Source organism: Bombina bombina, chromosome 2 (genome assembly GCF_027579735.1).
Source record: "Bombina bombina isolate aBomBom1 chromosome 2, aBomBom1.pri, whole genome shotgun sequence".
NCBI lineage: Eukaryota > Metazoa > Chordata > Amphibia > Anura > Bombinatoridae > Bombina > Bombina bombina.
In genome coordinates this window covers 206,853,035-206,878,212 of record NC_069500.1, presented here as the reverse complement: position 1 = coordinate 206,878,212, position 25,178 = coordinate 206,853,035, and the positions used below count along the sequence as shown (strand labels likewise).

General features: G+C 41.4%; 1 protein-coding gene across 1 annotated transcript in view; it reads right to left on the bottom strand.

Annotated features, from left to right (window-relative positions):
- MSH3 (mutS homolog 3) overlaps positions 1-25,178 on the bottom strand; it is a 756,380-nt gene that overhangs the window by 313,750 nt on the left and 417,452 nt on the right. Inside the window, exon 19 of the mRNA XM_053699713.1 lies at positions 811-875. Coding sequence (XP_053555688.1) covers positions 811-875 — 65 coding nt within the window. The remainder of the gene's footprint in view (positions 1-810; positions 876-25,178) is intronic.

Sequence of the window (25,178 nt, the reverse complement as noted above, 5' to 3'; positions counted from 1 at the left end):
ATATTTTTTATTTTTTTTCATTTATTTATTTTTTTACTGTTTTTCAACTAAAAGATCCATTTTATCTGAGTTCTGAGGCTTTTTGTATATATACGTATGTAAAGGAGGAATCCTGAGACAATCAGTCTAGAGACTAAGTTTAACCGTTCACCCTGTCCAGATAATACGTTTCAAGAAGGAAATTAGAAAATGTGTTTCAGGCTTTTGGTTTCTTTCTGGTTGCCTATAAAAGGGTCAGTCTTCATTGGTGAGTACCACTTGGGTAAGCCAAGATTTTTTTTTTATACACTACAAACTTTTATTGCGTAAAACTTAATTATGTAATATTTCAAAATCCTAAATATGTTTTGCTCAATTAGTAGCACCAGTTTAGCCAATCAGAGTTTGTATTATCTTATTTTACCCAATGTTTTCAGAAAAAAAGGTTGAAGCAATGCATGTTACTAATGCATCCTAAAGAATAATTTACATATCTTGTTACAAAACCAACACAATTATCTCTGCTAAATAGAAACAAATAATTAAAAAACAATTATATATATATATATATATATATATATATATATATATATATACCCACACAGTATATATATTTTTTTTTCATTTAACTATTTGAGGCTTGTTCATACCTACTGATTTTAAAACCAACACAATTATCTCTTCAAATAGAAATAAATAATTAAAAAACAATTATATATATATATATATATATATATATACACATATACACACAGTATATATATATATATATATATATATATATATTTTTTTTTATTTTTTTTCATTTTACTATTTGAGGCTTGTTCATACCTACTGATTTTAATCCAGTCGGGTGGTACAGAAGAGATCATGGAATTTTTCACTTCTATTAAGAACTAAAACAGAAATGAAATAGTTATTGAGTGCATTCAGTATGTTCTATAAGAAGAGAGCTGTATTTGAGATCTCTATTGTAAATCGGCACCAGTATGCTTCCAGAGTGATGATATTACACAAGATTATAAATTCCTCTAGCAAAAACTGTTATGTATGCCAACTCATAAACAGGGGTTAGCAATTTCATAAAATAGCCCCACTGGTAATCACTTTGTCCTTTATCTTTCTGTGGGAGGATTTAGTGTGCTCATTAATCTTGATTGATGGATGATTATTATTTACTGCATTGAATGAATCCGAAGAAATCCTAGGCTCAGGAAAACCTAAAACACTTTTAAACTTTTGTATACTGCATTAAATTATTAGTCTTTGGTAACATAAGTGAAGTGGCAAAAACATTGCAACAAAGAAAAATACCCAGATTTCTTAAAACAAACAACATTTTTAATGACAATTATAATGTGCGGTACACAGGTGAGAATATAAACAAATATAAAATTAACATAATTGTTCAATTCTGCATGGATGAAAAAGATGTCTGGGGCACTAAATGATCCTCCCCCCAACAAAGAAAAAAAAAATATATAAAGAGCTTATCGTGTATAAATACTGTGCATGTTCTGACACTGAACTCTACCATCTTTTTGTTTTCCAAGCTCTTGGTTAAATGTCATTGCCCCCCCCCCCCCTGCCATCTAATTTTGACAATAATTGCTTGCTAAATTTCTTTCCAAGGAGCAACTTAATTCACATCATGTAAATTTGATTATTAAAGGAAAATACAAGTGCAAAAAAATGTTCTGATATTTAATATTGCATTATTTTAATATTACATTGTTGCTTAAATAAAATTATGTGTTTAACCCCTGCAGTTAAGATCAGCAATGCACTACTGGGAGATAGCTGAACACATCTGTTAAGCCAATGACAAAAGATACATGTGTGTAGCCACCAATCACAAACTAGCCCCAAGAAGTGCACTACTGCACTTAAGTCTACCTACGAAAAAAAAACCCAAAATGTATGCCTACCTGATAAACGTATCTTTTTCTTGACATGGTGAGTCCACAGATCATCATTAATTACTGTTGGGAATACCACTCCTGGCAAGCAGGAGGAGGCAAAGAGCACCACAGCAAAGCTGTTAAATAGCACTCCCCTACCCACAATCCCCCAGTCATTCAACCAAAGGGAAAGGAGAGAAAGGAAGTAACACAAGGTGCAGAGGTGCCTGAGGTTTATATAAAAAGAAACTATCTGAATACAGGGCGGGCCGTGTACTCACCAAGTCAAGAAATAAATACATTTATAAGGTAAGCATAAATTTAATTTTCTTTCTAATGACACGGTGAGTCCACGGATCATCATCAATTACTGTTGGGAACCAATACCCAAGCCAGAGGACACAGATGATAAGGGAGGGACAAGACAGGAACCTAAACAGAAGGCACCACTGCTTGAAGAACCTTTCTCCCAAAAGAAGTCTCAGCCGAGGCAAAAGTATCGAATTTATAGAATTTGGAAAAAGTGTGCAAAGATGACCACGTTGCAGGCTTGCAAATCTGTTCCACAGAAGCTTCATTTTTAAAGACCCACCAAAAAGAAACAGCTCTTGTGGAATTTTCTCAGGAGGTTGCTGTCCAGCAGTCTCATATGCCAAGCAATTAACGCTCTTTAGCAAAAGGGAAAGTAAAGAATCCGTAGCTTTCTGACCATTGCATTTCCCAGAAAAGAAAACAAACAATGCAGCAGACTGATGAAAGTCCTTAGTTACCTGCAAATAAAATTTTAGCGCTCGCACAACATCCAGATTATGCAACAAGCGTTCTTTGTTAGAAGAAGAATTAGGACACAAAGAAGGTACAACAATTTCCTGATTAATATTTTTTGGGCAGGAAAGCAAACTTAGTACGCAGAACCAACTTATCAGAGTGAAATATAAGATAAAGGGAATCACACTGTAAAGCAGAGAGTTCAGAAACTCTCAGAGCAGAGGAAATAGCAACAAGAAACAAAACTTTCCAAGATAACATCTTAAAATCTAAAGAATGCATAGGCTCAAACGGAGCCTGTTGTAAAACTTCCACTCCCGGATCGGAGGCCAACCCTTCATGCTGACTTGGAATCAGCTGAAGGCTTTTTAGATTGCTTTCCCTTATTCCAGGACTGGTTGGGCTTCCAGGAAGGCTTGGCTTGATCTTGTTTGGAGGAAGGGAAGGAAGACTTGGCTTTAAAGTTACGAAATTAACGAAAATTACTCTGATGTCCCTTCTGATTATTCTTTTTATCTTGAGGAAAAGAACCCTTCCCTCCAGTAATATCTGAGAGAATTTCTGCCAAAACCAGGTCAAAACAAGGCCTTACTCTTGTAAGGAATAGCCATGAGCTTAGATTTAGATGAAACATCCGCAGATCAGGACTTCAACCACAAGGCCCTGCAGGCTAGGACCGCAAAACCAGAAATTTTGGCTCCCAGTTTAATACTCTGGATAATCAGAACTTGATCAGAAACCTTACTAACCGTTTCCTTAAATTTCCTTTTACGCCTTCCCTGCAACATGAAGAAAGCTGACAAGGCATCAGATCCTGCAAGGGATACCTGGAAAGCAATGTCTTGTAGAGAAAATCCTACAGGATTGCAAGAGGAAACACAGGGCACTGTATGTGAACACTTTAAAAGTTGGGACGCTTTAGGAGAAAGCTGCGGCATATCTGCAACAGGAGACACCTGAAAAGCAATTTCCTGGGATAATGGTCGCTCAGGGTCAAATATTTTATCTCTATAACTTAAAGTTCTCTCAATGCATGAGGAACAAAAAGGAACTGGGGGTTCCACCTGAGCATCAAAACATAACTGACAAGCTGCAACTTTGCCTGGGATAATGGTTTGAAAAGCCTCTTGATCCATCTTATGTAATAAATAAGGATAAAGTGTAAAAATTCTTTATTTGAAAATAAAAAATAAATGTGTACTGTGTCTTTAAATAGAAATGTGTGTTAGCGCAACAAACCAAATAGACCTCAGGCTACCTATACATATATAGCTTTACTGAGGTGCCTACCTGTCCTGCAGCTCATTTTCAAATACAGAGCCCTAACTGCCGGAAACAAAAAAGCTTACAACAGTAATCTCCATGATCAAAAGTTAAAGTATAAAAGCTACTATAACACACTGAGCCATCATAAATCACCTCACAGTCTCAATGCCCAAACTGCCTAAAAGAAACCCCAAACATGAAGGTTTTATAAAGTCCCATATTAAATAAGACCGCTTTTAGCTGTAACAAGTGCCAGCAATCTCCTTCCAAAAGAAAATTAAAATGGCACTTACCTGAAAGTGCTGTCCGGCAGCAGGACAGTTCACCTGGTTTGAGAGGGTGCAGCACCTCACATGGACCTGTGAAGAGAGAAAAACTGAGTAAGCTTACTAAGGTTTTCTAGTTAGTGCAGGAGATTCTTGAGAAAACACAGTGAGGATTGTACCTCACAAGTTCTCAAGTGCTCAAAAGTCACCACTGCCCTACTGAAGAGACTGATGTGGACTAGGCTAGACCCCAGAAAAGAACAGAGTAAGATTACTCTGCAAAACAAATAATAAAATCTTGATTGAAGAAAACTTCTCGTTAGACACCTAAACTTCACCTCCTCCTTGCACTACAGGCAAAGAGAATGACTGGGGGATTGAGGTAAGGGGAGTGATATTTTAACAGCTTTGCTGTGGTGCTCTTTGCCTCCTCCTGCTGGCCAGGAGTGATATTCCCAACAGTAATTGATGATGATCCGTGGACTCGCCATGTCATTAGAAAGAAAAACAGATCTTAAAATTAAATTTGATGTTCATGTCCCTTTAAGACTTGAGACCCAGCTTTTACAGCCTGAAACATTAATATAGTTTATCTATACAGAAAGAAAATGTGTTTCTGCTTTTAGCTCTCCCAGCATAAGTTTCAACAGGATGTGCATAATGTCACAGGGGCACAGCACTACAGCCGCAGAACGAGGAAATACTCCATAGCATTCTCAAGCAAACTTAATTAGGAAAAATTCAGTCTGCCAGTTTCTAGTAATCAAGCCTTAACCTTCGATCTGCTGTAGCTTATGATGCACTGTGTTCTGCTGTGTTGAGCCAATAACCTACAAAAACTTGAGACTGCTCTCAGGAGGAAAAATCCCCTATCTAGTCAGGGGATAAAATACACTATAAAGCATATGTATAAGGAATAATGTAAGCAACAACAGTGTTAGTTTGCAAAATACAGAGCTGTGCTATTAGTGGCTTTGGAATAAAAATATACTATGATTTTAATAAATCAAGCAGAGAGCTACTTTATATAGCAATTTATTAAACTTTAGTTTTTAAATGGCGCAGTCCCTCATTACAATTACATTTATTCTTAAAGAAGAGGACTGGATAAACTTTAGTTATCCTCTAAAAGAGAGGGGATTTATATAAAAAAAAAAAAATACGCCATAACCTCTCAGCATAGCAGAAACCTGCCTATACCACATTACTGTTTTCAAGGACCATAGAAATCTGGAGTATTTACGTTCAGCTCGTAGACTCAAAGCCAGACAGGCCCGGTGGGCACTCTTTTTTAGCTATTTCCATTTCCTTATTACATATTGACCTGGAGTCAAGAATGGCAAAGCAGATGCTTTATCACGTATTGGAGAGATTGAGAAGACAGAATCCGAGCCAACTACTATTCTGCAACCCAAACATTTTCTAGCTAAAAAAAAAGCTTGCTTATTGGACACTATTCCTCTAAAGACTCTAACCCCTAAAGATACTCCTAGTTCCTCAGAAACGATTCAGCATCCAGAGTTCTAGATTCAGGAAAGCAAGGTGGTAGTGCCATCTTCTGTAGTTCCTGTGGTCCTACATTACCTCCACGACACCCCTCTTTGAGGACATGGGGGTATCCATAAGACTCAAGAGTTAATTCAATCTTATGTACAGTCTTGTCCTCTGTGTATAGTTAACAAAGACCTCCTTCAAATCTCTTACAGCCACTTTCTGTGCCAAGCAGACCATGGGCTGAAATTGCCATGGACTATAGTTGATTTACTCCCTGCTCAAGGCTACACTTCAGTTTTAGTGGTAGTAGATTGCTTTTCTAAAAAGGCCCATTTTGTTGCCACAAAGGGTGTACTTGATGCAGATCATACAGCTACCATTTTTCTACAAGAAATGTTCTGGCTGCAAGGCTTGGCATAGACTATAGTGTCTGATAGAGGCCTCAAATTTACGTCTAATTTCTGGACAGCCTTTAGCAAAGAACTGCACATGAAGCAGGACCTATCAACCACTTTCCATCCCCAAACAGATGGCCAAATTGAACACACAAATTATACTCTGAAGCAGTACCTCAGACGTTATACTACCTCGTTGCAATAGAACTGGGCTCAATACATTGCTTTGGCTGAATTTGCCTATAAAAATCAAGTTCATAGGTCTACGTCTATGTCTCCTTTCCTGTGTACCTATGGGTACCATCCAACCATGTTACCTGGCTACCCTCTCCAAAGCTCAGTTCTTGCTGCTGATCAACGTTTACAGGAGGCTCAAACTACTTTCTCTATAATAAAGTGATTATTGGAGGCCCAACAACAATAAATATTATGCTGACAAGAAGAGACGTCCTACTCCTGCTTATTAAGTTGGAGACAAAGTATATTTAACCACTGGTCATCTTTAACTTGCTCTACCATCTAAGAAATTAGGCCCCTGCTTCATTGGACATTCTCCATTGATGAAAATGATTACAATTCGTTTCCAGTTGCCATCTTCCTATCACATCCATCCAGTTTTTCATGTCTCTCTTCTCAACACTGCAGTGCCTGACCCCTTTCTATCTCACAAGTCACCTACTCCAGGGCCTGTCATTGGGAATGGATCTGAAGAATATAAGGTTGAAGAAATTCTAAATGCCAGACGTTCCAGAGGAACACTGGAATACCTCATCCATTGGAAAGGGTATGGTCCTGATGAGAGAAGTTGGGTACCAGCACCTGAAGTACATGTTGCTGCACGTATCAGAGACTTTAAAAGAAAGCATCCCAAGCATCCTTTTCTCAGTCGTCCCCAGTGGTTATGCATAATGAGGGTGCACTGTAAGAGACCTTACCGGATCCCACCTGTCCAGTTCCGCGCTGCCTAGATTTAAAGGGGCCGTATCCTAATTATAGGAATTTCCACCTGGAGGACTCAGGAGTGGGAGTTCCTATAAAAGCTCACTCAGCCCATTCCTCTGGGCTGAGTTTTTGCCTTACCTACCTTGTTCCTGGCTCAAGAGTCTAAGTATACTTACTTTGTACATGCATATGCTCACCTTGCTCCAGAGACCAAGCATACTTACCTTGTACCAGAGACTAAGCATACTTATCTGATACCTGTGTATGCTCACTTGTTCCTGAGACTAAGCATACTTACCTTGTACCTGCGTATGATCACTTTGCTCCTGAGAACAAAAATACTTACCGTGTACCTGCGTATGATCACCTTACTCCTAAGACCAAGCATACTTACCTGATACATGTGTATTCTCACCTTGCTCCTGAGACCAAGCACACTTACCTTGTACCTGCGTATGCTCACCTGGCTCCAGACACCACACATAGTTACCTGATACCTGTGAATGCTCAACTTGTTTCAGAGACCAAGCATACGTACATTGCACCTGCATATCTCACCTAGTTCCTGAAAGCCAAGCAGACTGATCTGATACCTGTGTATGCTTTCCTTGTACCTGAAGCTGTACCTATCTGGTATACTTTGACAATTTCACCAACAGTACCTGCTAGGTATCCTGTGCTTGCTGACAAACCTGTGTGTCTACCATACCAGTGACAGCCTTCCTCAAACCAGCTGTGCCTGCTGTACCTATCTGGTATCCCGTGACAGGCACAGGCACAGGACACCCAGCAGTGACAGCCTTCTTCAAACCAGCTGCACCAATCAGGTATTCTGTGTCAACGTCACCCTTTACTGTTCAATTCAAGCACCAGTGTCTGCAAACTACTTAAAAGTATTCTGAACCTTGTTTTGGACTTTAGTGATTTGCATAAGGCCTATGTTCAAACTTGCTGTTTCTGTGAGCTTCAATCTGAACTACCAAATGTTCTTTTGCTTATCAATCAGCTAAGACTTTCATTGTTCTGTGTATCTGTTCCACACACCCTAACCTCCTCACAGTATCATACCAGCTGAGGCCTTTCTCCCTCACGGAATGCTGATCCAGTAGAAAGTCCATCCAGTGCAAGTAAATATACTGCAGAGGATACCTGCAGATATCTTATGGCAGTTATGGCAGAGATTTACCCGTGAGGGTACTGCCATGCAATAACTGAGGTATTCCTTTACCCCTGTTTCAATCAGAATCTTGGAGAAATTATCTTGAAGTCTTCCCTGGGCAAACATGGAAGAGAGGTTCTGAGCTCTCAATAAATTATAGAAAATAATAAAATCTTGCTTGCACAGCACCTCTCTCAAACTCTCATCTCGGAGGCAAAGAACAAACTGAGTGGGAGAGGAGGTGGGAGGGATTAAAGCTTTTGTGAGAATTCTTGACCTCCTTTCTGGTGGCGGGAAGTATATGCCACATGCTATGGACACCTATGGACGCTCATTCTCTTACGAAAGAAAGTGTCAAACATTCAGTCCATTCCACACAGAAGAAATGTGCTTAAAAAGGAGTTCAAATAATAATTTCAAAAGAGCTGGTTAAATCCTTTACATAAGATAAATATAAAAGCTTGTCGTTTTAAAAATTCTGTTCATCAATTTTAAATTAAGAGGTTTTGATTAGCACCCCTCCCCTCGAAAAAAATATAAAAAAAAAAAAACAAGGCTCAAGGGCTAAATACCCAAACTAAACTATTGTGAGACAGATCTCTAAATTACAAAACTAAAATACGAGTTTCCCTAACTGGTTGCATTTTCAGAAAGATGGAATTGATTTAAAATCACAATTTAAATCAGTAGTCAGTAATTTATGGTTTTCTAAAGACTTGATGCTTTTTATAATCTTAATATTTACAACCAGATGTTTAATTTTTAGGATAACTTTTTAGATGAGTTTTAAAGTAATACCAGAAAATGATGAATTAGTTTATATACCATGAGAAGAAATACTAACGCCTAGATTTAGAGTTTTGTCGGTAAAGACCCGCGGTGCTAACAAGCCTTTTTTTTCCCAGTGGACTCTTAAGACAACGCTGGTATTACGAGTTGTCTGAATGGCTGCGTTAGCCTCAGAAAAGGGAGCGTTGAGCCAAATTTAGCTCCACTTCAACTCTCAATACCAACGTTGCTTACGGTAGCGGTAAGCTGGAAAAATGTGCTCGTGCACGATATCCCCATAGGAAACAATGGGGCTGAGCTGGCTGAAAAAAAAACTAACACCTGCAAAAAAGCAGCGTTCAGCTCCTAACGCAGCCCCATTGTTTTCTATGGGGAAACACTCTCTAAGTCTACACCTAACACCCTAACATGAACCCTGAGTCTAAACACCCCTAACCTTACACTTATTAACCCCTAATCTGCCGTCCCCGCTATTGCTGACACCTGCATTTTATTATTAACCCCTAATCTGCCACTCCGGACACCGCCACAACCAACATTATACCTATGAACCCCTAATCTGCTGCCCCTAACATCACCAAAACCTATATTATATTTATTACCCCCTAATCTGCCCCCCCCCAACGTTGCCGCCACCTTCCTACACTTATTAACCCCTAATCTGCCGAACGGACATCGCCGCCACTATAATAAATGTATTAACCCCTAAACCGCCGCACTCCCGCCTCGCAAACACTATAATAAATTTTATTAACCCCTAATCTGCAATCCCTAACATCGCCGCCACCTACCTACAATTATTAACCCCTAATCTCCCGCCCCCAACGTTGCCGCTACTATAATAAAGTTATTAACCCCTACACATAAGTCTAACCCTAACCCCCCCTAAGTTAAATATAATTTAAATTAAACAAACTAAATTTACTATAATTAAATAAATTAATCCTTTTGAAAACTAAATACTTACCTATAAAATAAACCCTAATATTGCTACAATATAACTAATAGTTACATTGTAGCTATTTTAGGATTTATATTTATTTTACAGGCAACTTTGTATTTATTTTAACTAGGTACAATAGCTATTAAATAGTTAATAACTATTTAATAGCTACCTAGTTAAAATAATTACAAAATTACCTGTAAAATAAATCCTAACCTAAGTTACAAATACACCTAACACTACACTATCATTAAACTAATTAAATAAATTACCTACAATTATGCAAACTAAAATACAATTAAATAAACTAAACTATAATACAAAAAAACAAACACTAAATTACAGAAAATAAAAAAACTACAATAAGTTTAAACTAATTACATCTAATCTAAGCCCCCTAATAAAATAAAAAAGCCCCCCAAAATAAAAAAATGCCCTACCCTATCCTAAATTACAAAGTAATCAGCTCTTTTACCAGCCCTTAAAAGGGCTTTTTGCGGGGCATTGCCCCAAAGTAATTAGCTCTTTTACCTGTAAATAAAAATACAATATTACAACCCACCACCCACATACCCCTACTCTAAAACCCACCCGATCCCCCCTTAAAAAACCTAACACTACCCCATTGAAGATCACCCTACCTGGAGCCGTGTTCACCCAGCCGGGCACCAATGGGCCAGAAGTGGACATCCGGAGCGGCAGAAGTCTTCATCCGATCGGGGCAGAAGACGTACTCCAAGCGGCAGATGTCTTCATCCAAGCGGCATCTTCTATCTTCAATCAACCGGAGCGAAGCAGAGCCATCTTGAATCCAGCCGACGCGGAGCCATCCTCTCCTTCCGATGTCCTAACGGCGAATGAAGGTTCCTTTAAATGACGTCATCCAAGATGGCGTCCCTCGAATTCCGATTGGCTGATAGGATTCTATCAGCCAATCGGATTGCCTCAGCCAATCAGATTTTTCCTACCTTAATTCCGATTGGCTGATAGAATTCTATCAGCCAATCGGAATTCGAGGGACGCCATCTTGGATGACGTCATTTAAAGGAACCTTCTTTTGCTGTTAGGACATCGGAAGGAGAGGATGGCTCGCGTCGGCTGGATTCAAGATGGCTCCGCTCCGGTTGATTGAAGATAGAAGATGCCGCTTGGATGAAGACATCTGCCGCTTGGAGGACCTCTTCTGCCCCGATCGGATGAAGACTTCTGCCACTCCAGATGTCCACTTCTGGCCCATCGGTGCCCGGCTGGGTGAACACGGCTCCAGGTAGGGTGATCTTCAATGGGGTAGTGTTAGGTTTTTTTAAGGGGGGAATCGGGTGGGTTTTAGAGTAGGGGTATGTGGGTGGTGAGTTGTAATGTTGGGGCGGTATTGTATTTTTATTTACAGGTAAAAGAGCTGATTACTTTAGGGCAATGCCCTGCAAAAAGCCCTTTTAAGGGCTGGTAAAAGAGCTGATTACTTTGTAATTTAGGATAGGGTAGGGCATTTTATTATTTTGGGGGGCTTTTTTATTTTATTATGGGGCTTAGATTAGGTGTAATTAGTTTAAACTTATTGTAATTTTTTTATTTTGTGTAATTTAGTGGGGTTTTTTTGTATTATAGTTTAGTTTATTTAATTGTATTTTAGTTTACATAATTGCAGGTAATTTATTTAATTAGTTTAATGATGGTGTAGTGTTAGGTGTTAGGATTTATTTTACAGGTAATTTTGTAATTATTTTAACTAGGTAGCTATTAAATAGTTATTAACTATTTAATAGCTATTGTACCTAGTTAAAATAAATACAAAGTTGCCTGTAAAATAAATATAATCCCTAAAATAGCTACAATGTAACTATTAGTTATATTGTAGCTATATTAGGGTTTATTTTATAGGTAAGTATTTAGTTTTAAATAGGATTCATTTATTTAATTATAGTAAATTTAGTTAGTTTAATTTAAATTATATTTAACTTCGGGGGGTGTTAGGGTTAGACTTAGGTTTAGGGGTTAATAACTTTATTATAGTAGCAGCGACATTGGGGGCAGCAGATTAGGGGTTAATAATTGTAGGTAGGTGGCGGCGATGTTAGGGAGGGTAGATTAGGGGTTAATAAAATTTATTATAGTGTTTGCGAGGCGGGAGTGCGGCGGTTTAGGGGTTAATACATTTATTATAGTGGCGGCGAAGTCCGGTCGGCAGATTAGGGGTTAATAAGTGTAGGTAGGTGGCGGCGACGTTGGGGGGGCAGATTAGGGGGTAATAAATATATTATAGGTGTCGGCGATGTTAGGGGCAGCAGATTAGGGGTAATAGGGATAATGTAGGTGGCGGCGATGTCCGGTCGGAAGATTAGGGGTTAAAAAATTTAATTATAGAGTTTGCGATGTGGGGGGGCCTTGGTTTAGGGGTTCATAGGTAGTTTATGGGTGTTAGTTTACTTTATAGCACAGTAGTTAAGAGCTTTATGTTCCGGCGTTAGCCCATAAAGCTCTTAACTATTGACTTTTTTTTGCGGTTGGAGTCTTGTCGGTAGAGGCTCTACCGCTCACTTCTTCCAAGACTCGTAATACCAGCGTTAGGCAAATCCCATAGAAAAGATAGGATACGCAATTGACGTAAGGGGATTTGCGGTAGCCTCGAGTCGCTGAAAGAAAGTGAGTGGTAGACCCTTTCCTGCCTGACTCTAAATACCAGCGGGCGTTAAAAAGCAGCGTTAGGAACCCTTAACGCTGCTTTTTAACCCTAATGCAGAAAACAGAATTTATGCTTACCTGATAAATTACTTTCTCCAACGGTGTGTCCGGTCCACGGCGTCATCCTTACTTGTGGGATATCTCTTCCCCAACAGGAAATGGCAAAGAGTCCCAGCAAAGCTGGCCATATAGTCCCTCCTAGGCTCTGCCCACCCCAGTCATTCGACCGACGGACAGGAGGAAATATATATAGGAGAAACCATATGGTACCGGGGTGACTGTAGTTAGAGAAAATAATTCATCAGACCTGATTAAAAAACCAGGGCGGGCCGTGGACCGGACACACCGTTGGAGAAAGTAATTTATCAGGTAAGCATAAATTCTGTTTTCTCCAACATTGGTGTGTCCGGTCCACGGCGTCATCCTTACTTGTGGGAACCAATACCAAAGCTTTAGGACACGGATGAAGGGAGGGAGCAAATCAGGTTACCTAAACGGAAGGCACCACAGCTTGCAAAACCTTTCTCCCAAAAATAGCCTCCGAAGAAGCAAAAGTATCAAATTTGTAAAATTTGGCAAAAGTGTGCAGTGAAGACCAAGTCGCTGCCTTACATATCTGATCAACAGAAGCCTCGTTCTTGAAGGCCCATGTGGAAGCCACAGCCCTAGTGGAGTGAGCTGTGATTCTTTCAGGAGGCTGCCGTCCGGCAGTCTCATAAGCCAATCGGATGATGCTTTTAAGCCAAAAGGAAAGAGAGGTAGAAGTCACTTTTTGACCTCTCCTTTTACCAGAATAAACAACAAACAAGGAAGATGTTTGTCTGAAATCTTTTGTAGCCTCTAAATAGAATTTTAGAGCACGGACTACGTCCAAATTGTGTAACAAACGTTCCTTCTTTGAAACTGGATTCGGACATAAAGAAGGTACAACTATCTCCTGGTTAATATTTTTGTTAGAAACAACCTTAGGAAGAAAACCAGGCTTAGTACGCAAAACCACCTTATCTGCATGGAACACCAGATAGGGCGGAGAACACTGCAGAGCAGATAACTCTGAAACTCTTCTAGCAGAAGAAATTGCAACCAAAAACAAAACTTTCCAAGATAGTAACTTAATATCTATGGAATGTAAAGGTTCAAACGGAACCCCTTGAAGAACTGAAAGAACTAGATTTAGACTCCAGGGGGGAGTCAAAGGTCTGTAAACAGGCTTGATCCTAACCAGAGCCTGAACAAATGCTTGAACATCTGGCACAGCTGCCAGTCTTTTGTGTAGTAAGACAGATAAAGCAGAGATCTGTCCCTTTAGAGAACTTGCAGATAATCCTTTCTCCAAACCTTCTTGTAGAAAGGAGAGAATCTTAGGAATTTTTATCTTATTCCATGGGAATCCTTTGGATTCACACCAACAGATATATCTTTTCCATATTTTATGGTAAATCTTTCTAGTTACCGGTTTTCTGGCCTGAACCAGAGTATCTATCACAGAATCTGAAAACCCACGCTTCGATAGAATCAAGCGTTCAATCTCCAAGCCGTCAGCTGGAGGGAGACCAGATTTGGATGTTCGAATGGACCCTGAACAAGAAGGTCCTGTCTCAAAGGTAGCTTCCATGGTGGAGCCGATGACATATTCACCAGGTCTGCATACCAAGTCCTGCGTGGCCACGCAGGAGCTATCAAGATCACTGAGGCCCTCTCCTGATTGATCCTGGCTACCAGCCTGGGAATGAGAGGAAACGGTGGAAATACATAAGCTAGGTTGAAGGTCCAAGGTGCTACTAGTGCATCTACTAGAGTCGCCTTGGGATCCCTGGATCTGGACCCGTAGCAAGGAACCTTGAAGTTCTGACGAGACGCCATCAGATCCATGTCTGGAATGCCCCATAATTGAGTTATTTGGGCAAAGATCTCCGGATGGAGTTCCCACTCCCCCGGATGGAATGTCTGACGACTCAGAAAATCCGCCTCCCAGTTTTCCACACCTGGGATGTGGATCGCAGACAGGTGGCAGGAGTGATCCTCCGCCCATTGTATTATTTTGGTCACTTCTTTCATCGCCAGGGAACTCCTTGTTCCCCCCTGATGATTGATATACGCAACGGTCGGCATGTTGTCTGATTGGAACCTTATGAATCTGGCCTTTGCTAGCTGAGGCCAAGCCCTGAGAGCATTGAATATCGCTCTCAGTTCCAGAATGTTTATCGGGAGAAGAGACTCTTCTCCTGAGACCATAGACCCTGAGCTTTCAGGGATTCCCAGACCGCGCCCCAGCCCCCTAGACTGGCGTCGGTCGTGACAATGACCCACTCTGGTCTGCGGAAGCTCATTCCCTGGGACAGATGGTCCAGGGTCAGCCACCAACGGAGTGAATCTCTGGTCTTCTGATCTACTTGAATCATTGGAGACAAGTCTGTATAGTCCCCATTCCACTGTTTGAGCATGCACAGTTGTAATGGTCTTAGATGAATTCGTGCAAAAGGAACTATGTCCATTGCTGCAACCATCAACCCTACTACTTCCATGCACTGCGCTATGGAAGGACGAGGAACAGAATGAAGCACTTGACAAGAGCTTAGAAGTTTTGATTTTCTGACCTCTGTCAGAAAAATCCTCATTTCTAAGGAATCTATTATTGTTCCCAAGAAGGGAACTCTTGTCGACGGTGTCAGGAAATTACCTTTACTACACTCCACCCACTTTCCCTATAAAGCCTATCAGTCAAGTGCAGACAGGTGCTTAGTATTTTGTTTGCAGACGTGCATGTCTCACCTCCCTGCAGTTCCTGTCTGTTTCCTCTATTCAATACAAGCTACCCTCTAAACCTGATTCCTCGCTATATCCTGATGCTGTGGAAGTGACAACGGATTCCCAGCTACATTCTCTGAAAACCTAATCTGGAAATCAGTTAGATTGAAATCTGCCTTTTCTACAAGTGTCCGCTGTTTCACGCTGTCTACTAGCAGCTCAGCCCAACACTTGAAACTTTGTGGCAACCGCTCTTTACTTTCCGCAATCATTAGAGCGACTCTTTGCACCAACCTTCATTCCTCCTACGGACTACAGCCTACAACAAACGTCCTTACCGGAATCAAAGTTACTCGCCGTTACACAGCACTACTTCACGCCCACCTGTGACGTAACAGGGAACGGCTCACTGGATTCAGTTCTGAACTGCTGCTGCTACTTGCGCACTCAGCGCTATCCTCCGCTGCACAGTTTTCATTCCTCATAAGATAGCAGAGACTCTTGTGTTCACAGTGCTGCATATATAATTTGTTGTATCCTCTCTCCTGTGAAGTAACAGGATTCCTTACTCATTTTAGGTTTAGCTGTCAGATTTATGTTAGTCTACCATAGGGTTTATCATTAGTATAGTTCTGTCCTTATGTTTAATTTGCTGCTGCTATATGTTTCCCTTTTGTGCTAAACATAACATTTGGGAATAGTAGCAATTTACTAGATTAACTCACAACATATTCATTGCTGTTACTTTACCGTATGTTACAGCCTGAATACACTGTGATACACTTCTGTACTAGTTCCGCAACTGAGAATCCAACCCATATTACAAGTGCAGCTGAGATAGTTAATCAGCCCCTTGTCATAATACTAAGCCTTAAGATGGATCCAGCGGAACTCCCTCAGATAGTCTACAATCTATCACAGAGAGTCGACCAGTTAAGTCATGGCCTACGCGAGCTACAGATGGAGAATCAGACGCTACGCGGAATAATAAAGGACTCCATGTCCAAATCACCAGTACCAGACTCCACACCAGAACCGCAGGTCTCTCTACCAGATCTTTTCTCAGGCAACCGAAAACAGTACCGGCAATTCAAAAATGCCTGTAATTTATTATTCAACCTCAAACCCAAAACCTATAATAATGACCGTATTAGGGTTCTCACAATCATCTCTTTCCTGAGAGGTGAGCCCAGGGTTTGGGCCGATACCTGCTATGAGAGCAATGATCCCATCCTGTCTTCTCTGGATGATTTCTACACCACTATGGACGAGTTGTATCAAGATACTGACGTACAGCTCACCGCTGAAACAAAGATGAGGTGCCTAAAGCAAGGCCGTAGGGCCGTGGAGGAGTATATAACTGAATTCAAGCAGTTTGCATCTGATTCCCAGTGGAATACTGTGGCTCTGAGAAACCAGTTCCGCCTTGGTCTCTCGGACCAGTTGAAAGACGAACTGGCACGAATCGACCTTCCCTCTACACTTGAAGCCCTCATGAAACTCGCCATACAGATAGATAGAAGGCTCAGAGAAAGAAGACAGGAAAGAGCTCAGTCTGACCCCTTTCCCTCTACCTCGAACAGAGTCTCAGGCACCACGCCACCCAAACAACAACCAGAACCAATGGAGATTGGTGTGATTCGTGGTCCACTTTCACCTACCAAAAGATCTAGACGTAGAAACCTACAACTTTGTATGTACTGTGCTAACCCTGCACATACCATACAGGACTGTGATATCCTGCTCAAGTCTAGGAAAAGTAAGTTCAATTTCTTCTCTTCTCATGTCACTGGAATTCAACCTGCTTACTGTAATCTCTCTTTACTTTTACAGTGGGGAGTAGACAAAACCTGCAACATTGAAGCCATCATCGACTCTGGTGCATATTGCAACTATATAGATAAGGAGTTGGTTAAAAGAAATAAAATTCCACTTATTAGCAAACTCAACCCTGTCTCCATTCGTGTTATTGATGGTTCTACCATCTCTTCTGGTCCTATTACACATCATACACTCCCCATACGAGTCTCTACTACCGATGGACACTCTGAGTGTTTATCATTTGACGTCCTTCCATCTCCTCTATTCCCAGTTGTTCTCGGCTTACAGTGGCTCCAAAGACACCAGCCCCAGATTAACTGGGGTAGCTTACAACTTACCTTCTCTTCTCCCTATTGCAAGCAACATTGCCACCTCCAGACAGATTGCTGTTTACAACTCACAGAAGCTCCACCAACTCTTCCTCAACAATACTTAGATTTCTCTGATGTGTTCAGTAAAAAACAGGCAGAGTCTTTACCACCACACCGTGAGTACGACTGTCCGATAGAATTGCAACCAGGTGCTACAATACCTTATGGTCACCTCTACCCTCTCAGCCAACCTGAGTTAGAACATCTGAAGGCTTACATCGATGAGAACTTACGGAAGGGTTTCATTCGTCCCTCAACGTCTCCCGCTGGGGCGGGAATATTCTTCGTCCGAAATAAGGATTCCAGCCTCAGACCAATAATAGATTACCGTGAATTGAACAAGAGAACCATTAAGAACCGTTACCCGTTACCCCTCATCCCCGAACTTATCGAAAGGCTCTATCAGGCAAAAATCTTTACAAAACTTGATTTACGTGGGGCGTATAACATAGTCCGCATCAGAAAGGGGGACGAGTGGCTAACAGCTTTCCGCTCAAGATACGGGCATTTTGAATATCTGGTTATGCCTTTCGGGCTATGCAATGCCCCTGCTACCTTTCAGCACTTCGTCAACGACGTTTTCAGAGATCTTCTAGACACATGTCTTGTAATTTATCTTGATGATATTCTAATTTTTTCCAACTCAGAACAAGAGCATGTTTTACACGTCAGGAAGGTCCTTGAGAGATTAAGAGAACACCATCTCTTTGCAAAATTGGAGAAATGTACCTTCCATACCACAGAGCTGTCATATCTTGGGTACCACATTAGTCCTGATGGAATAAAGATGGAAGATACTAAGGTTCAAACTGTTAGGGACTGGGCCAGGCCAAAAAATAGAAAAGGGGTACAACGCTTCCTTGGCTTCGCAAACTATTACAGGAAGTTCATCAAAAATTTCTCACAAATTGCCAAACCTCTGTCACGTCTCACTGCTACCAAGACTCCTTTTCAATGGACAGCTCAGGCTACAGAAGCTTTCAACAACTTAAAGCACCGTTTCACCACTGCCCCAATCCTAGCCTTTCCTGATCCGTCCCTACCATACATTGACTCCTCGGATTTTGCTATAGGCGCAGTCCTCTCCCAGAGACCTACTTCCTCTGGACCCATTCATCCAGTTGCGTACTATTCGAAGCTCATGTTACCTGCCGAACGCAATTACCCAATAGGAGAGAAGGAGCTTCTTGCCATCAAACGTGCATTAGAACATTGGAGGCATCTCCTTGAAGGCACTGAGAAACCAATAACCATATTTACTGATCATAAAAACCTCGAGTACCTACAAACGAAAAAAACCCTATCCTCACGACAAATCCGGTGGTATTTGTATTTCACACGCTTTAATTTCAACATAGTCTACAAACCCGCAAACAAAAACCATAAAGCTGATGCTCTTTCGAGGATGGTGGACAGTCCTACTTCTCCATCTTTCATAAAGCAGATCATACCCACTGAGCGATTCATTCGGCTTTCTGATCCGCTTCCAAACCAGTTACGAGATTCCTTGTTGTCAGACATCCAATTACCACTCCACAAGCTTACTAAAGGATCGGATGGTCTCTACTATCATGACCAAAAACTGTATATACCGCCTTCTCTCAGACAAACCATCATCGGACGTCACCACATTCCCCCTACCTCAGGACATCAAGGCATTACCAGAACTGCAGAAAAGATTTAGAGAGGTTACTGGTGGCCCGACTTAACCCAGTCCGTCTCTGAATACGTAAAAAATTGTGTGGTCTGTACAACAACAAAATCCGAGAATAGACCGCCATATGGTCTTCTCATGCCCATAAACGTCCAAGACAAACCGTGGCAACACGTAGGGCTGGATTTCATCGTGGAACTTCCCCTCTCATCTAAACAAAATACCATATTGGTTGCTATAGATTTGTTCACCAAGAGGCACTCTTTATCCCCTTTCATAAAGTACCTTCATCTTCAGAAACCGCAGACTTATTCCTACAGAACGTAGTCCGCTTACATGGAGTTCCGCGTATCCTAACATCTGATCGCGGAACACAATTTACTTCAAAATTTTGGAAACAACTCTCATTTCTTCTCCAAATAGATCATCGGTACAGCACCTCTTTCCACCCCCAAACTAACGGCCAAACGGAGCGTGCAAACCAGTGGCTCGAACAGTTTTACGAGCCTACTGTTCGCAACATCAAGACGACTGGGTCCGGTTCCTACCTATGGCCGAATTCGCATTCAACGACTCTCTCAATTCTACAACGAAGATGACACCTTTCTTCGCCAATTACGGGTACCATCCCACTATCCATATTTCACCTGGGTCTATTCCCAATTCACCCAAAGTTGATGATCTATCCAACTCCCTGCTGGAAACTTTCCGGACCCTTCGAGAGAACATCCTCCAAGCCCAAAAGTCTCAGAAGCACCATTACGACCTAAGGCGCCGTACTCCCCCATCTTATGCTGTGGGAGACCTCGTCTGGCTATCTACGAAAAATCTCAAGCTTCGTGTTCCTACCAAGAAACTGGGTAAATTATACATTGGTCCTTTTTCTGTCACTAGGGTAATAAACCCCAATGTTGTAACACTGGACTTACCTGCTACTTTGCGTATACACCCCAGTTTTCATGTCTCCCTACTGAAGCCAGCTTCACGAGGTAGTGGTACCCATCTTGTCATGCCTCCTTCTTCCCAATTTCCTGACTCGGAGGAGTATGAGGTGAAATCGATCCTTGATTCCCGTCACCGGGGTGGCGTTCTCGAATATCTCATCCGCTGGAAGGGTAATTCCTCGGACGATGATTCCTGGGAGCCCTCTACCCATCTTCATGCTCTGGCTCTTGTCTCCCTCTTTCACCGTAGACATCCGGATAGACCGAGACCTCAAGCTCTGGGAGCGCTTCTTTGAGGAGGGGGTGATGTCAGGAAATTACCTTTACTACACTCCACCCACTTTCCCTATAAAGCCTATCAGTCAAGTGCAGACAGGTGCTTAGTATTTTGTTTGCAGATGTGCATGTCTCACCTCCCTGCAGTTCCTGTCTGTTTCCTCTATTCAATACAAGCTACCCTCTAAACCTGATTCCTCGCTATATCCTGATGCTGTGGAAGTGACAACGGATTCCCAGCTACATTCTCTGAAAACCTAATCTGGAAATCAGTTAGATTGAAATCTGCCTTTTCTACAAGTGTCCGCTGTTTCACGCTGTCTACTAGCAGCTCAGCCCAACACTTGAAACTTTGTGGCAACCGCTCTTTACTTTCCGCAATCATTAGAGCGACTCTTTGCACCAACCTTCATTCCTCCTACGGACTACAGCCTACAACAAACGTCCTTACCGGAATCAAAGTTACTCGCCGTTACACGGCACTACTTCACGCCCACCTGTGACGTAACAGGGAACGGCTCACTGGATTCAGTTCTGAACTGCTGCTGCTACTTGCGCACTCAGCGCTATCCTCCGCTGCACAGTTTTCATGCCTCATAAGATAGCAGAGACTCTTGTGTTCACAGTGCTGCATATATAATTTGTTGTATCCTCTCTCCTGTGAAGTAACAGGATTCCTTACTCATTTTAGGTTTAGCTGTCAGATTTATGTTAGTCTACCATAGGGTTTATCATTAGTATAGTTCTGTCCTTATGTTTAATTTGCTGCTGCTATATGTTTCCCTTTTGTGCTAAACATAACATTTGGGAATAGTAGCAATTTACTAGATTAACTCACAACATATTCATTGCTGTTACTTTACCGTATGTTACAGCCTGAATACACTGTGATACACTTCAGTACTAGTTCCGCAACTGAGAATCCAACCCATATTACAAGTGCAGCTGAGATAGTTAATCAGCCCCTTGACAGACGGAGACAGAGAACTTTTTTCTATGTTCACCTTCCATCCGTGTGATCTGAGAAAGGCTAGAACGATGTCTGTATGAGCCTTTGCTTTTGACAGGGACAACGCTTGTATTAGAATGTCGTCCAAGTAAGGTACTACTGCAATGCCCCTCGGTCTTAGAACCGCTAGAAGGGACCCTAGCACCTTTGTGAAAATCCTTGGAGCAGTGGCTAACCCGAATGGGAGGGCCACAAACTGGTAATGCTTGTCCAGAAAAGCGAACCTTAGGAACTGATGATGTTCTTTGTGGATAGGAATATGTAGGAATTGACTTTCCTGGATAGTGGGTAGAATCGTTCGAATGGTTTCCATCTTGAACGATGGTACCCTGAGAAATTTGTTTAGGATCTTCAAATCCAAAATTGGTCTGAAAGTTCCCTCTTTTTTGGGAACTACGAACAGATTGGAATAAAATCCCATTCCTTGTTCCTTTATTGGAACTGGGTGTATCACTCCCATCTTTAACAGGTCTTCTACACAATGTAAGAATGCCTGTCTCTTTATTTGGTTTGAGGATAAGTGAGACATGTGGAACCTTCCCCTTGGGGGTAGTTCCTTGAATTCCAGGAGATAACCTTGAGAAACTATTTCTAGCGCCCAGGGATCCTGAACATCTCTTGCCCAAGCCTGAGCAAAGAGAGAGAGTCTGCCCCCCACTAGATCCGGTCCCGGATCGGGGGCTACTCCTTCATGCTGTTTTGTTAGCAGCGGCAGGCTTCTTGGCCTGCTTACCCTTGTTCCAGCCTTGCATCGGTTTCCAGGCTGGTTTGGGTTGTGAGGCATTACCCTCTTGCTTAGAGGATGCAGAATTAGAGGCCGGTCCGTTCCTGAAATTGCGAAAGGAACGAAAATTAGACTTATTTTTAGCCTTGAAAGACCTATCTTGTGGAAGGGCGTGGCCCTTTCCCCCAGTGATGTCTGAAATAATCTCTTTCAATTCTGGTCCAAATAGAGTTTTACCTTTGAAAGGGATGTTAAGCAATTTTGTCTTGGATTACACATCCGCTGACCAAGACTTTAGCCAAAGCGCTCTGCGCGCCACGATAGCAAACCCTGAATTTTTCGCCGCTAATCTAGCTAATTGCAAAGCAGCATCTAAAATAAAAGAGTTATCCAATTTAAGTGCGTGAACTCTGTCCATAACCTCCTCATATGGAGTCTCTCTACTGAGCGACTTTTCTAGTTCCTCGAACCAGAACCACGCTGCTGTAGTGACAGGAACAATGCACGAAATTGGTTGTAGAAGGTAACCTTGCTGTACAAAAATCTTTTTAAGCAAACCTTCCAATTTTTTATCCATAGGATCTTTGAAAGCACAACTATCTTCGATAGGAATAGTAGTGCGTTTGTTTAGAGTAGAAACTGCCCCCTCAACCTTAGGGACTGTCTGCCATAAGTCCTTTCTGGGGTCGACCATAGGAAATAATTTCTTAAATATAGGGGGGGGGAACAAAAGGTATGCCGGGCTTTTCCCACTCCTTATTTACTATGTCCGCCACCCGCTTGGGTATAGGAAAAGCGTCGGGGTGCACCGGAACCTCTAGGAACTTGTCCATCTTGCATAATTTCTCTGGAATGACCAAGTTGTCACAATCATCCAGAGTAGATAACACCTCCTTAAGCAGTGCGCGGAGATGTTCTAATTTAAATTTAAATGTCACAACATCAGGTTCAGCTTGTTGAGAAATTTTTCCTGAAACTGAAATTTCTCCATCTGACAAAACCTCCCTCATGGCCCCTTCAGATTGGTGTGAGGGTATGACAGAACAATTATCATCAGCGCCCTCCTGCTCTTTAGTGTTTAAAACAGAGCAATCGCGCTTTCTCTGATAAGTAGGCATTTTGGATAAAATATTTGCTATGGAGTTATCCATTACAGCCGTTAATTGTTGCATGGTAATAAGCATTGGCGCACTAGATGTACTAGGGGCCTCCTGCGTGGGAAAAACTGGTGTAGACACAGTAGGAGATGATGTAGTATCATGTTTACTCCCCTCATCTGAGGAATCATCTTGGGCAATTTCATTATCTGTGGCAGTACTGTCCTTACTTTGTTTGGACGCTATGGCACAATTATCACATAAATTTAAATGGGGAGACACATTGGCTTTCATACATATAGAACATAGCTTATCTGAAGGTACAGACATGTTAAACAGGCTTAAACTTGTCAACAAAGCACAAAAAACGTTTTAAAACAAAACCGTTACTGTCTCTTTAAATTTTAAACAGAAAACACTTTATTACTGAATATGTGAAAAAGTATGAAGGAATTGTTCAAAAATTACCAAAATTTCACCACAGTGTCTTAAAGCATTAATAGTATTGCACACCAAATTTCAGAGCTTTAACCCTTAAAATAACGGAACCGGAGCCGTTTATAAATTTAACCCCTATACAGTCCCAGCTATAGTCTTTGCTGAGACCCAACCAAGCCCAGAGGGGAATACGATACCAATTGACGCCTTCTAGAAGCTTTTCCAGCAATTTTTAGATCCTCACACATGCATCTGCATGCCCTGCTCTCGAAAATGAGGCTCAGTCTACAACTAGGAAGGCCCCCTGACTGGAAAAGGTGTCTAACACAGTGCCTGCCGTTTAATAAACGTTCCCCAAGTTTATAAATGCAAATTGTCAGCATAAATATGAATAAAATGCCCAAATAAAGCAATCGATTTAGCCCATAAAAATGTCTACCAGTTTTTTAGCCCATAATAAGCCCTTTATTCTGTTTGTTTGACTAAGAAAATGGCTTACCGGTCCCCATGAGGGGAAATGACAGCCTTCCAGCATTACATCGTCTTGTTAGAAATATGGCTAGTCATACCTTAAGCAGAAAAGTCTGCTAACTGCTTCCCCCAACTGAAGTTACTTCATCTCAACAGTCCTATGTGGAAACAGCAATCGATTTTAGTTACTGTCTGCTAAAATCATCTTCCTCTCACAAACAGAAATCTTCATCCTTTTCTGTTTCAGAGTAAATAGTACATACCAGCACTATTTTAAAATAACAAACACTTGATAGAAGAATAAAAACTACATTTAAACACCAAAAAACTCTTAACCATCTCCGTGGAGATGTTGCCTGTGCAACGGCAAAGAGAATGACTGGGGTGGGCGGAGCCTAGGAGGGACTATATGGCCAGCTTTGCTGGGACTCTTTGCCATTTCCTGTTGGGGAAGAGATATCCCACAAGTAAGGATGACGCCGTGGACCGGACACACCAATGTTGGAGAAATCTAAATCTACCCGTAAGATAGATAATTATGAAATTATTGTGAGGTGCACTATCTACAATTAAATAGGTTAATAACTCAGACTTGGACAGCTTTTCTACTGTACTTTATTGGTAGGATAAAAATAATGATAGAATGATAGGGATAGAAAGGTCAAAATTGAAATGTGCATGGGTGCATTTCAGCTTTAAACTAAAGCATTTTTACAATATACTTTGATTAGCAAAAATGCTTTTAGTAAATGTTTTTACTGTTTTTCGGTGGCATTCACACAAATGCAGTGAGGGCCAGTGCACCAGTATTCAAGCTCAGATATTTCTATAAAGAATGGTACAATGCAAACCCCACACAGTTACAGACAAAGCATACCCACGAATGCCAAGACTCTTCCCTAGACCACTGCACCCTCACCAGGTTGGTTGAGATCTACTACTGAGACACTTTTGTTAATACACCAAAATACCCCTGAATCTGAGGCATTTAACGAGATTTAACTACCAGCTAGAACGCTTGGTATTTGGTTTTATTTGACC